This window comes from Molossus molossus, unplaced genomic scaffold, assembly GCF_014108415.1.
Source record: "Molossus molossus isolate mMolMol1 unplaced genomic scaffold, mMolMol1.p scaffold_m16_p_9, whole genome shotgun sequence".
In the NCBI taxonomy this organism is placed as follows: domain Eukaryota; kingdom Metazoa; phylum Chordata; class Mammalia; order Chiroptera; family Molossidae; genus Molossus; species Molossus molossus.
The window spans coordinates 100754237-100767894 of record NW_023425403.1 but is presented as its reverse complement, the minus strand read 5'-3'; the positions used below and the strand labels follow the sequence as shown (position 1 = coordinate 100767894).

The window sequence follows — 13658 nt, the reverse complement described above, 5'->3', positions numbered from 1 at the left end:
GTTAGCCCTCTGACTTGCATGATCTCTCTTTGATGCCTAAAAGTCTTGTTTCTCCAGAAAGAATGTAAGCCTTTGAGGGCCAGCTCTGAACAGTTTACCCACACAGGATCTTGAACACGGATAATAGATGCCATAGAAATACTTGTTAAATTAAAATAGAAAAAATTAACACAGAATAGCAACCCTGATCCAAATCCACCAGGGATTATTTAATTAATTTTTCAAATTCTACTTAAGTTTTTATTACAGCCTCTTTAGTTAAACTTTCATAAAGCATATTTTCTAGGCGCCTGAAAGATAATCAGTCTTTGTTAATTTAGGTGAGACAAGAGAAGAGCGGACGTTTAGGAACTGGATGAACTCCTTGGGCGTGAACCCTCGAGTTAATCACTTGTACAGGTAAGAATATTTGGAGACTCGTTCTTAACATGAGACATCGAGACCTTGAAAAATCCCCAAGATTTCAAATACCACTATGATGTGCAGTTCTCTTCACAAAATGTGAGTACCTTGATGAGAAGGGGGAGTGCCAAATTGACCTGCTGATGTTGGATGTTCAGAAGGAGGGAAACTCACTTTCATACACCAGCCTTGCTGTGGGTTTAGAACAAAATCATAACCCAACAAAAGGACAGATGTACTATATGTTGCCAGCCTATGATCTGTTCACAAGCACGCAAAACAATAAATGTTAAGTTTGTGATTATCTCCTATGTCACTTACTAGAGCCATATTTTCTTCCTGGAGGCAATGTGTTTTAGCAGAAGGGACGTAAGGGGTCCTGGGGAAGGCCTCGAGCAGTTCCCTCAATGTCTAAGCCAGTTTGTTTACCTCAAAAGACGGAACTGCTAAACACCAGTTATACCAAGTTGTGAATATTCCTTGAGCTAATATATAAGGAAGCAACTAGCTTACTATAAGCCCTTCAGAAATGTTAGCTATCTGAGAATTCTTTTGTGTTTGTTTTTGTTCAGTGACTTATCAGATGCCCTGGTCATCTTCCAGCTCTATGAAAAGATTAAAGTCCCTGTCGATTGGAACAGAGTAAACAAACCACCATACCCCAAACTGGGGGGCAATATGAAGAAGGTAAATAAAGATGTCCAGTAGGCATAAGCCTGCAAGAGTACCCGTGAATGTTTATCCAGGGTTTAAATAACAGCAGAGTAATCAGAAACCTAAATAGATTTATTAAAGTGAGTCCATTACTTCTGTTGATTGGAACTTTGTACTGGCAGTTTGGTACAAATAGTTTGTCTAATGTCAACACAGTGGGAACACATTGTTTTGGAAAAGTAGCAGTGGGGTTGGCACAAACATTTCTTACCATCCAAGCATAGCCACAGAATGCCTGTCCCATGTCAGTCCTCTGTGTGCACATGGGATAGAGAATCCAGATTTTCCATGCCAACCTTTGAATTCAGCTCTTTTAGGAATATTATGGACAATGAACTGAACATGGCTTTGTTTATATGACATAGCCATGAAAATGTTCATAATGATTAATTTATTTTGGTTTTGCACTTAGCACACACTTTGAATATTTTTGGTGGAAATAAAAGGTTTTATTTTTAAAAAGATGAAAATTTCCATAACTAATTTAGAATCCTAGAATTACAGAATCAGGTGAGACTTCAGAGATCATTTAATCTGATCATGTTTATTTCATTTTGTGTCTTTATTTTTATTATCTTATTTCATCTGGTATTTATCACCATAGAGATGATGACATTAGATTATTGCCCTTTCTCCTCATTAACAGCTTGAGAATTGTAACTATGCAGTGGAACTGGGGAAGAATCAAGCTAAGTTTTCCCTGGTTGGCATTGGTGGACAAGATCTCAATGAAGGAAACCGCACGCTAACATTGGCCTTGATCTGGCAGTTAATGAGAAGGTAATGCAACTCAGGGATATGGCTTTTTATTGAGTGTATTATTAACCTAGAAAAGTACAAAAAAAAATTTTAGGAATGTGAATTAATCTAGGAAAACTATATTTTAAGCTAAATATAAAACCAAAAGAATATTTAAAAAATTTTTTTCTATTATTTTTTTCTTTCAGTTCTATCACTTTTGTTTTCGGTATTTTAAAACTCTTTTTATTAGGCTCATAAATATTTTAGATTATTTTGTCCTCTTAATTAGTCACCCCCTTTTCATTATGGAATGACTCTCTTTATGCCTGGCAATATTCTTTTCTCTGAAATCTATTTTTTGTGACATTAATATAGCCATTCCAGCTTCTTGTTGATTAGTGTTAGTATGGCATATCTTTTTTTCCATTCATTTACTTTAAATTGACTTGTGTTAATTATAGTCTATTATCTTTAAAAGAGGTTTTCAAAATAAGGGGCAAATATGCTACATTTACCAACATATTTGCCATTTCTGATCCTCTTCTTCCTGTGGTATAGAAAACAAATTGTTTGATATAATTTGCATTCTACTTGAAATATTTCTAATAGTGTAGAGGAATAATTTCAGTTTCTATATGTCTGAAAAGTTTTTATATCATTTTCATTTTTGAAAGATATTTGCTCTGTGTGTAGAATTCTAGGTTGATAGTTTTTTCTCAAAGATAGTATGTACTCTTTTGGTCTGCATTGTTTCTAAGGATAAAGCTGTTGTCATTTTTATCTTTCTCTGTAAGTAATATGTCCTTTTTCTTGGATCTCTTTTAAGGTTTTCTCTTTATCACTGGTGTTAAGCAATTTTGTTATAATGTCCTTTTATGTTTCTCATAATTGAGATTTGTCATGAATCTGTGGGTTTATAGTTTTCATCAAATTTGGAATAATTTGAGCCTTTATTTCTTCAAATATGTCTCCTGTATTTGCCCACCCTTGTTTTAGGAAAGGGGGGAATTCCAGGTACACGCATATTTGATCATTTGAAGTTGCCCCAGAGTTCACTGAAGCTCTATTCATTTTTCTCCTCTATGTTTCACTTTTTTCTCTATATGTCGCTTTTGGGGTGGTTTCTATTCCTTTGTATTCAAATTCGTTGTTCTCTTCTGCAACATCTAATCTTCCATTAATCCTATCCAGTGTGTATAATGTTTATCCCAGACACATTATAGTTTTCATGTGGAAATATTTGATTAGGATATTTTTGGCATCTCCCATAGTTCTTCCTTCTACCTTCTTGAACAAATAGAATATAATTACAATAACTATTATTTCTAGGTCTGTTTCTATTAACGGATTTTATCCTCATTATGGGTCATTGTTCCTGCTTCTTTGCATGCCTCCTAATTTTTTTATTGTATGTGAGACATTGTGAATTTTACCTTGATGTGTGCTGGATATTTCTGTTTTCCTCTAAATATTCTAGAATTTAGTTTTGGGATGCAGTAATTACTTAAAAGCAGTTGTTTTTTTTTGTTTTGTTTTTTGTTTTTGTTTTGTTTTGAGGATTACTTAAAGCCTTAATTAGACTTGAGCTAATTTTGTATCTCAATACTGAGATCATCTCTTCTGAGTACTTTACTTGATGCTCCATGTATCATTAGATGGTTCTTCTGGTCTGAATGAAGGGAACCAAATTATTTCCAGCCCCATGTGAGCTCCAGTTATTCTGCCTGATCATTTCTGAAAGTTCTTTCCCAACCTCCAGCATTTCCTCCCATGCATGCACTGAGTAGTGCTCAGCCAGAGACGAGGCAAACTCTCTGAAGGTCTCTGGAACTTTCTTTCTAAATGATTCTGTTCTTTACAGGCAACTTTCTCTTCTCTGGTATTCTGTCCCACAAATTCTAGGCACCTTGGCTTCCTTGAGTTCTTAGTCCCTCCCCTCAACTCAGGAGGACCCTCATGCTCCGTTCAGGTTTTCTCTCCCTGCACTACAGCCTGGAAATGCTTCCTCCAATGAGCTGGGGCAGTCTTAGGGTGTGCCACGTTTGTTTTCCCTCTTTCAGAGGCCACTGTTTAGATTTAGTGCTTTCGGTTACCCGATGTCTGAACAACATTGTATCATGTGTTTTTTCATTGTGTTTTAGGCATTTAAGGCAGAAGCGTAAACAGGTCCCTGTTACCACATCATGACCAGAAACAGAATTTTCTGCTAGTTCTCTAAAAGAAAAATTTAGATATCTTTTAGAGCTGCCTATAAACTTGATTTTTATGAGAACTAGATGGTAACATTATTAAACAATAGTGAAATATAATAAGATATACAAATAGAAAATAAATTGTAAGAAAAACTTTGGTACAAAAGCATTTTTTGGAAGACTTTTAGAAAGCAAATCTGTAAGTATAAAATTGTTTACTTTTAAATGCTTTGCTTTTCCCCCTATACTGATAGCTCTGACCAGGCAGAATTCTTACAGCACCTAATGAGAACCTATGTTCGTGTGACTTAATTCATGTTTCTCCCTGGAGTGAAGCTCCAGAAGCTGCATGTATGTATTAATTTGGAGACAAAGCCTGAAAGAAGTAGGCTGCCAGTTAGACTCCAGCAAATGAACAGAGAGTCTGAGGCAGACAATTGAGGGGATTCTCCCCAAATCAAACAGACTGGGGCAGTGAATTTGGAATAGGTCCTTGAAAAACAAAACACCAAGGTTTGTCATTCTGGTTCAAATGTTAAGTAAACAAAATAAGTGTTGGAAGGCAGGAAAGCAACAAAAGTAATGACAGCAGCTCATGGAGGCCCACACTGTACCCCTCATCAATCCTGTCTGTCTGACTGAGGCCCTGGCTGAAGCTGGGGCTCCTGGTGCCCATTCGTTTTCATGAAAGATTTTTCAATGTAGCACAGTTTTACAAACACCTGTGGTACTGAGATCTTGTCTGGAGAGATCTCTTAGTAATAGCACAGTTGTCCCCAAACATATATTTTTTTTATCCTCACCCGAGAACATTTTTCCATTTTTTGTTCAAATAGAGTGGAAGAGAGAGAGAGAGAGAGAAACATCAATGTGAAAGGGACACATCGAGTGGCTGCCACCTGCACGACCAACAAAGACCGGGCACAAACTGCAACCGAGATACATGCCCTTAGCAGGAACCAAACCTGGGCCTCTCTGGATCACAGACCGATGCTCTAACCACTGATCCAAACCGGTCAGGGTGTCCCTAAACATATTTGATAATATGGAGTATTTTACAAGGAAAATCATAGGTAGACACAGGCCAAATTAATTTCTGTTTTAAATTTTGTATCTACATTTAGTGCTTAGACTTGAAGTTCCAACCTAATTTTATTCTTTCTTCCCTTTGTTTTTCCATTGTACTTATAAGCAAGTATCAGAGTCCATTTAAACCTCTGCAGCTCCCGTGAGTTGGCAGAACACCAACTTTGAGCTCGCCAGAGCACTGCCACCATGGAGGCCATTCTCAGTCCTCTGAAGGCAGTGAGCTGCCTCCACAATTTTCTGCATCTTTTTAAACTTCCCTGTTCTTTAGTGACTTTTAAATATATACTCTCACAGATAGACCTTTGTACAAGGTAAGCTTCTCCTCTGTGCCATTTTCTTCTCTAGCTCAAGAATTAGGTCAAAAGCACTGTGTCTGTCCATGTGAGAATCATCCCTGAGGTGAGTGAAGCTGCTAGAAGATTGAGCTGTGTTTTCTCTCTCTTTTTTTTTTTAATCCTCACCCAAGGACATTTTTTCCATTTTTTTGTTCAGGTAGAGTAGGAGGGACAGAGTGGAAGAGAGAGAGAGAGACAGAGAGAGAGAGAGAGAGACAGAGAGAGAAACATCGATGTGAAAGGGACACATACATTGAGTGGCTGCCACCTGCACGACCAACCAAGGCCGAGGACAAACTGCAACCGAGGTACAAGCCCTTAGCGGGAACTGAACCCAGGTCTCTCGGGACTGCAAGCTGATGCTCTAACCACTGAGCCAAACCGGCCAGGGCTTGAGCTGTGTTTTCATCAAGCTATATAGACGTGCCCAAAGGAAGTAAGCACTAACCTACCATCCTCAATGAGTATAATAGGCCAAAATGCTTAAATGTTATAGTAGATGCTAATAACTTAATACACATGCTAATTATTCAGAAACAACATGCCAGAGCTACAATAAAACATCATCATTATGAACAGATCAAAACTAGGGTTGTTTTCCAAACTAGGGATATTTTGAAAATCTACCTGGGACTTATCCCATTGGTCTTCATTAGTCTTTAGCATTTTGGTTCTATCTCTCGGTCCACATTAAATACTATCCGCTTTCATTATCTTCTTGCTTCCTATAGGAGAATTCATTCTATTTATTTCACCCACCACTTCCCTACGTCATATACTAGATGCTCAGTTATGTACTAGACACTCTGCTAACCCTAAACACACTATGAGGAACAGGGTTATGGCTTTTGTCTGGGAGGACATGGTAGGCAGACACATGCACATCAACTCCATCAGAAGTTCTGGGAAACTGGCTGGAAGTAAGTGCAGCAACAATGATTAATACACTGTATGGGTCAGAAAAAATTATGCTGAACTGAAACTCGTTCGAAGAACTAGAATCTCTTGCCAGAGCACATAACTGAGCCACAGAGGCAGGAGGGTACGTGGTGTGGGCAGGGAGGTGGCTCTGTGAGATTGAAAGGGGAGTGTGTATTCACTGGGGGCCTGGGGACAAGGCTGAGAAGAGAGGGGGGGATAAGAAATCAGAGATGCACTGAAAAGAGACACTAAGGCCAAATTATGAAGGTCCTCGTGTGCCATTCTAAGGAAGTTGACCTGTATTCTTTGGGCCATGGAGGGTCACTTTAATAGACATGATCAGAACTATAATTGAGAAAAGTAATTCTATGAGGAGGAGAGGCAGAATGAAGGAGAGCCAGTTGGTTTGAGGGACTTGGAGGAGGTATGATTGAGAGGATTTTGATGCCAAATTGGTAAACATGATTACACACACACGCGCACGCACACACACAGTGGAGCAAAAGTAGGTTTAAGTTGTTTATATGGAAAATATATAGTAATAAATAATACAAGAATAAACTCTGTTTCCCATATTCACAACTGTAAACCAACTTTTGCCCCACCCAGTATATAGTCGCAGGAGCCCTTTCCTCCCACCTGCAATGATCGAAAGGTGCAATAACCCGGAGAAGGCAGGGCATTACTCCAATTTCAGAGACTAAACTTGAAACCATGTGAAAAATTGTGGGAGAATTGTGTTTTCCATAGAATCAGGAAGTTGTGGGAGAGGACATCCAGTGGATTGTGTACGCAGAACCCCAGGCAACCAATGAGGATGCCCTCATTTGGGTAGCCCTCTCTCCAGACAGGACACGAGGTTCAGAATGAACAGGGCACACTGAAACCCTAGCCCTGAAGGTTTTTCAAGGGCAAATTGACCCTCTGCTATGAGCCTTAACCTTTAGGCCAACAAACCTGCTCAACTGCTTGGCTTTCTTCTGTGTATTTCCCCTCTCAGAAGGAGTGGCCTTAGGGAATGGTAAGTTTTCTCAGTTCTATGAAATTTTAAGAACTTGAGATTTCCTAATAAGTTCCCAAACAAACCCAGTTCTCATAACTGTATCCAAGGTGATTCTTACTCTCAGACTAGAGATTAACTTTGGTTTCTATTTTATTTTATTTTTTTATCCTAACTTGAGGACATTTTTTCCATTTTTTGTTCAGATAGAGTGGGACGGAGGGAGGGAGAGGGAGAGAGAGAGAGAGAAACATCACTGTGAAAGGGACACATCGAGTGGTTGGCACCCGCATGACCCAACCAGGGCTGGGGACAAACTGCAACTGAGGTATGTGCCCTTAGCGGGAACTGAATCCAGGTCTCTCTGGACCGCAAGCCAGCGTTCTAACCGCTGAGCCAAACCAGCCAGGACATTTGGTTTCTATTTTAAAGTGACCTTCATTGTGAGATAGTCCTAATATTTCAACTTCTATGATATAAGAAGGAAACTCTTTTATGTATTTTTTTTAATATGTCGGCTACGTAGGCTTTTTCTAACATTGAATTGTTCCTTGATTTTTTACAGTTCCTTTAAGAAAAGCATTACTGGTTCAAATCTTTTGCATCATTTTCCTCTCCTTGCTTCTCTGCTCATCTGCCCTCTTCCTACCCAGGAAGCAGGGAGCATGCTTACAAGGAGGTGTTGCTCTTCATCTCACTCTAAAAACCATAAAGTTACATTTTAAGTTATCCTAAAAAAAATGAATGTGTATATATTTTCCTCCCCCATGCCCTACCAATATAATGGTATCCAGGTTATCTTTTGTGACATACCTAGAAAGAAAAAACATTTTCTACTTACCTACTTTCTGTGATGTTGAATTATCTGGCAACTTTTCTCAAGAAATCATTCTTGATTTTGTTCAGGTACACACTGAATATCCTGGAAGAAATTGGAGGTGGGCAGAAGGTCAATGATGACATTATTGTCAGCTGGGTAAATGAAACATTGAAGAATGCAGAGAAACGTTCATCCATCTCTAGTTTCAAGGTAAAATTCTTAGTCTACTGCTCGTGACCACCCGAGCTCCATTTTATCACTATTGTTTTTCATTTATTTTAAAGTGACCTCAAGTGTGAGGTTGTTCAGGTTCCAATTTTGATTTTGCTGAATGGTCCATTATTGGTGTTCATAAACCATTTCATTCACAAACCTCTTGTCACTTTCTCCTGCAATAATTAATTTTAAAAACCCATCATTTTTTACATACATTCCAGGCATTATTCTTCCAAAGTAACACAAAATATAGTATCTTTAAATGGGCACAGCTCCATTATTGAGACTGTTAACATTATGATGGTGAAATGTAAAATGCTACAAGATCTCCCATATGGTATATACTTGTATCCAAATCCCATTTTCATTAATAACAGCATTCTTTTATTAAATTTCTTAGTTCATGTTTTATGCAATAACTAGATCCTTCCTCAAGGGACCTATGCACTTCATTCGTATTATAATGTCTGTGCTCTCTTAAATACATTTTTCTGGTTTAAAGGTCAAGACTGGGGGAAAGACTAGTTTGGAGTTGTATTAATAGAGTCAGTGAGACAGTTTATCAAGATATCAATCATCTGCTTCAAAATCAAGGGGGGGGGGAGGGTAAAATCTCTCCCCACCAGAAAGGGCAGAAAGGTTGGGCTGTACCCGGAGGGCCCAGTCCCTGTGAGCTCATCACAGGTAACAGCCTCCCCTTCAGTCTGGATTGCTGAGCAGAAATACGAAGGCTGGTGCCAGACATGAGCAAGTTCTCCCACAAAGACAGTTGGAAGGTGGTGGAGAACAGAGGAGAAGGCACGCCCCATGGAGAGCGGGCTGAGTCCCAGGGGCTCCTTGTTTGTAATGTCTCATTTCATCTTCACAGACATTGTGAAGTCAGCTTTATGCTTTTCTTCACTTTATAGGTGAGGAAATTAGAGCTCAAGTAACTCCTGAGGTTGAGGCTAGTGATTTCCAGTGATGGTCCATCAGTGAGGAGAAAGTGGCTTTGACTGTGGATGAGGATGTAGAGCACTGTGTACCTACAGGTCACTTAATTGTCACTGTGGAGCCACTGGCTCAATGGCTGCATCTCTTTGTAAACAGCTGCCCTGCGCCCATGACTCCCTTCTCCTGGATATTCTCATGGGGGTTCACTCTTGGGAATGTTTGACAATTCTTTGCTCCTTGTTTCTCTCTGGGTTAACTTTCTCCTGTTCTCTAAGTCATTTCAGAATTGATTAAGTAAAAAGGGCCATAAAAGGAAAATGTCAAATTACCCCACATTGCTTTTTAAGGGAAACCCTTCAAGAAGAGCACAACCCACTCTTGATTAACCACTGCGGAAATGTTCCTCATCTCCTTCTCACCTTTGAGTTCTGACCATTTCTCCGCCTGCTGACAGCCTTGCAGGGTCATGGACAGAAAGCAGGGACGAAGGTGGAGCTGGAGCCTCCTAGCCTGCTCCCCAGGGCTCTCCACTGAGGGGCTCTGTGAAGACAGACGCTGAGCATGATGGTGCGATTTAGATTAGGAGTATCCATTGATTTTAGTTTTGTGGTAGTTTGTATATTACCCAGGAGTAAATAAAAATGGACCCATTATATATTTTTTTAAATATTATTCTACCTATACAGAGTACCAGTGCTAGGGACCTAGCATCATGCAGGTGTCCTGTGCCTTGTTTCTTGCTTAGAATTGATCTGATTTGGGCCCTTGAAGTGTGAAGCTTTTGGACTTGACTGTGCTTGGATGGGGGCAAGCAGGTGCCTCTCCATGTCTGCACTCACAGGTCTCTAGCAGAGAGGACAGATGGTACAGTTTTGTGCATTTACACCTTAGGGGAACATTGACAGCTCCAGGTGTGACCATCAGAATGTTTACGAATGCCAAAGAAAGAGGCCTGGATTGTGAGACCTGGGTTCAGATCCCAGGTCCACCACTTATCAGCAAGTAATTTAACCTCAGAGATTCCCTATACTCACTGTAAATTAAATCAAATGCCTACATCTGTGGTGACAAGTGAGGTAACTTACTTTAAAAGATGAAGAAAGCCCTGGTCAGTTTGGCTCAGTGGTTAGAGCGTTGGCCCACGGACCAGAGAAATCCAGGTTCGGTTCCCACTAAGGGCAGGTACCTCGGCTGCAGTTTGTCCCCCGCCCTGGTTGGGGTCATGTGGTGGCGACCAGTCGATGTGTCTCTCTCACATCAATGTTTCTCTCCCTCTCTTCCTTGCTCTCTCCCTCCCGCTCTATCTGAAGATAAATGCAAAGATGTTCTCCGGTAAGGATTAAAAAAAAAAGTGTAGGCGTCAAGAAAAAATCTCAGACACAGATAACAGTATGGTGACTACCAGAGAGAAAGAAGTGTTGGGGGGAGGTAGGAGTGGGTAAAAGAGGATAAATGGTGATGGAAGGAGACTCGACTTGGTGTGGTAAACACATACAGTATGTAGATCATGTATTATAGAATTGTATACTTGATTCTTAATTTTAATTTTATAAAAATTAAATTTTATGTTACCCCAATTAACTTAATTTTTAAAAAAGAGAAAAAAGAATTATTGTGAGAAGAAAATTCAACCTACAATTGTGAAAAAAAAAAAAATGTGGTAAGCAAACTGTGAGACACCAATAAATATTAGTTACTGTTGCCAACACTATCTCCCTGATCCTATGACTCTTTCCTTCCCTTGAGGTCTCCAAGAAATGAGCATCTACTAAAACTCCTCTCCAGCTGATCCTGTCACTATCCCTGCCCATCCCCCAAGATGAAGCAAGGCTTCTCCTAGCGTCTTTGGTCTCTCCTTTCTGATGGTTTCTTTTTTAAATCATCTCTTCCTCTGCTCATACCAGTAGTTGCATTAAACATTTCAACCTCTCTGCTTTTCTCTAGCTGTGCTTACTTTCATTCTCTCACTATTTGGCAATGGCTCCCTGCCTGTTGTCAGACAATGGGTTTCCTCCGCTTAGTGAGCTACTTAGGAAGTTACTTGTGCCTCTACAGAAACTACAACTGATCTGAAACTACAATTAATGTGCAACACTGTTGCAGTTCCCAGACCAGGCTGTATATATTTCATATTTAAGAGGAAAGAAACACCCACTTCCCTTGAGCAAAACAGAAGTAACCTGGGAGGCATACTGATAAAACCCACTCTTCTCTTCTTTGTGTACAGGACCCCAAGATTAGTACAAGCTTGCCTGTTCTGGATCTTATTGATGCCATTCAACCAGGTTCCATTAACTATGACCTTCTGAAGACAGAAAACCTGAACAATGAAGAGAAACTCAACAATGCAAAGTACGTAAATAGACCTGAGGTCAGGGAGGGAAGGACCCAACTGTAACTGGGTACCTATAAAGTCTATTGCTTGTGTCTTTCTGCAAACACTTTAGTTTCACTATTGATGCTTTCTCTTCTCATGACTTATTGTGTCCCATTATCATTATTTTAGATATTGTGCAATAGTAGTTTAAGTCTTCTAACATTAGAGGGAGCAAGACAAAAAGCAAGGGTATTCTTCTCATTGATAAGCAAGCCTATTTTTTCATAGAACCAATTTTCTAATCACATCTATAGGAGACTTCAGTTTGTTTATGGCAGGCCAGCCCAAATACAAACACCCTTTTTGTGAATATCCATATATATAAATGGGCAGGGGATGGTGTTCAAGATCACAGTCTTCTCCAGCTTGTAAGCAACTGCCATTTGCTTGACCGTGTAGAGTGAGGATCAGCAGACAATTATAGTCTGGGAGCCAGATTTGTCCCATTGTCTGCTTTTATAAATAAAGTTTCATTGAAACACAGCCGTGTGTGTGTGTGTGTGTGTGTGTGTGTGTGTGTGTATTTATATGTTTCCCTGCTACAAATTCCACAAAATCTGAAATATTTACTATCTTGTCCTTTGTGTGGAGACCTCTATTCTAGAGAAGTGCCTTTCTCAGAGCAGGTTGTATTACTTTCCAAGGACTGCCATAGTCAATACCACAAGCAAGGTGATCTCACAGACATGTATTCTCTCACTCTGTGGAGGCAAGTCCAAGATCAAGTGTCAACGGTACTGGTTTGTTCTGAGGGCTATGATGGAGAACATGTTCTCTGCCTCTCTCCTGCCTTCTGGCATTGGCCAGCAATCCTTGACTTGCAGACACATCAATCTAATCTCTGCCCCTGTCTCCACATGGCCTTCTCCCCTGTGCGTCTGTGACTTCACACGGCTGTCTTCCCTGTGCGTCTGTCTGTGTCTCTTCCACTATTCTTATAAGAACACCAATCATATTGCATTAGAGCCCACATCACTCCAGCATGGCTTCATCTCAAGTAATTACATCTTAAACAACCATATTACCAAATAAGGTCAGAATCTGAGGTACTAGGGGACAGAGCTTTTACATACCTTTTTTGAGGAACACAATTTAACCCACTGTGTGTGTGTGTGTGTGTGTGTGTGTGTGTGTGTGTGTGTATCCCCAACAGTGTCCTCCTCTCTGTTCCCAATTTGGGGATGTGGTGACCTGCGTTTCTGGTATGCTGATATTTAGCACAATATAATGAAGAGAAGATAAATAATTGAATGACAATTACAATAGAGTGTGATGGGTGGTATGGAAGCGTGGTAGAGGGTCCTATGAAGGAGACAGGAAGGAAACTTAAGCTTTGCAGAGCAGATAACTCAATGCTGAGATGGATTGAAAGGACAAATAAGAAGGAACTAGACAGATGAGGGAGATAAGAAGAACACTCCAAGCAGAGGGAAGAACATGTATGAAGACCCAGAAATTAACAACAACAATAACAAAATGACTTTGAAAAGAGCTTGAGTCTAGATGTTCAAGATGGATATGACTAGGTTTCAGGAACTTGCCCAAGGTTTTTATGATTATTAAGTGGTTCTGCTAAGATTCAATGTCTGACTTCAGGGCCCAGGCTCCTAAACACTCTCCGAGTAAGGGCAAGATACAAAACTACTTTAAAAATGGGTAGAAGAAATTATGCAAAATCTTAAAAACGCTTATGGTGGCAAGATTGTACATGATTTTTTTGAAGCTCTATTTTCTAATTTTTAAATAATTTTTCTTTATATTTTCTAATTGAAAATATATTTTATTTTATTAATGATTAATATAGAGGAAATGATTGTGAGACGGACAAGAAGAAACTATAAGGACTAGTTTGGCCTGATATTCTTAATTTAATTGATCCATAAAGTAAGAATAAAGTTATTTTAGCGGAGCAAGGAGA

At 39.6% G+C, this 13658-nt stretch overlaps 1 protein-coding gene across 1 annotated transcript in view; it reads left to right on the top strand.

Moving 5' to 3' along the window:
• The window catches only part of LCP1 (lymphocyte cytosolic protein 1), a 62843-nt gene that overhangs the window by 46703 nt on the left and 2482 nt on the right, over window positions 1-13658 (top strand). The window contains exons 11-15 of the mRNA XM_036250325.1: window positions 321-399; window positions 975-1089; window positions 1763-1896; window positions 8301-8424; window positions 11591-11715. Of these exons, the coding sequence (XP_036106218.1) occupies window positions 321-399; window positions 975-1089; window positions 1763-1896; window positions 8301-8424; window positions 11591-11715 (577 nt within the window). The remainder of the gene's footprint in view (window positions 1-320; window positions 400-974; window positions 1090-1762; window positions 1897-8300; window positions 8425-11590; window positions 11716-13658) is intronic.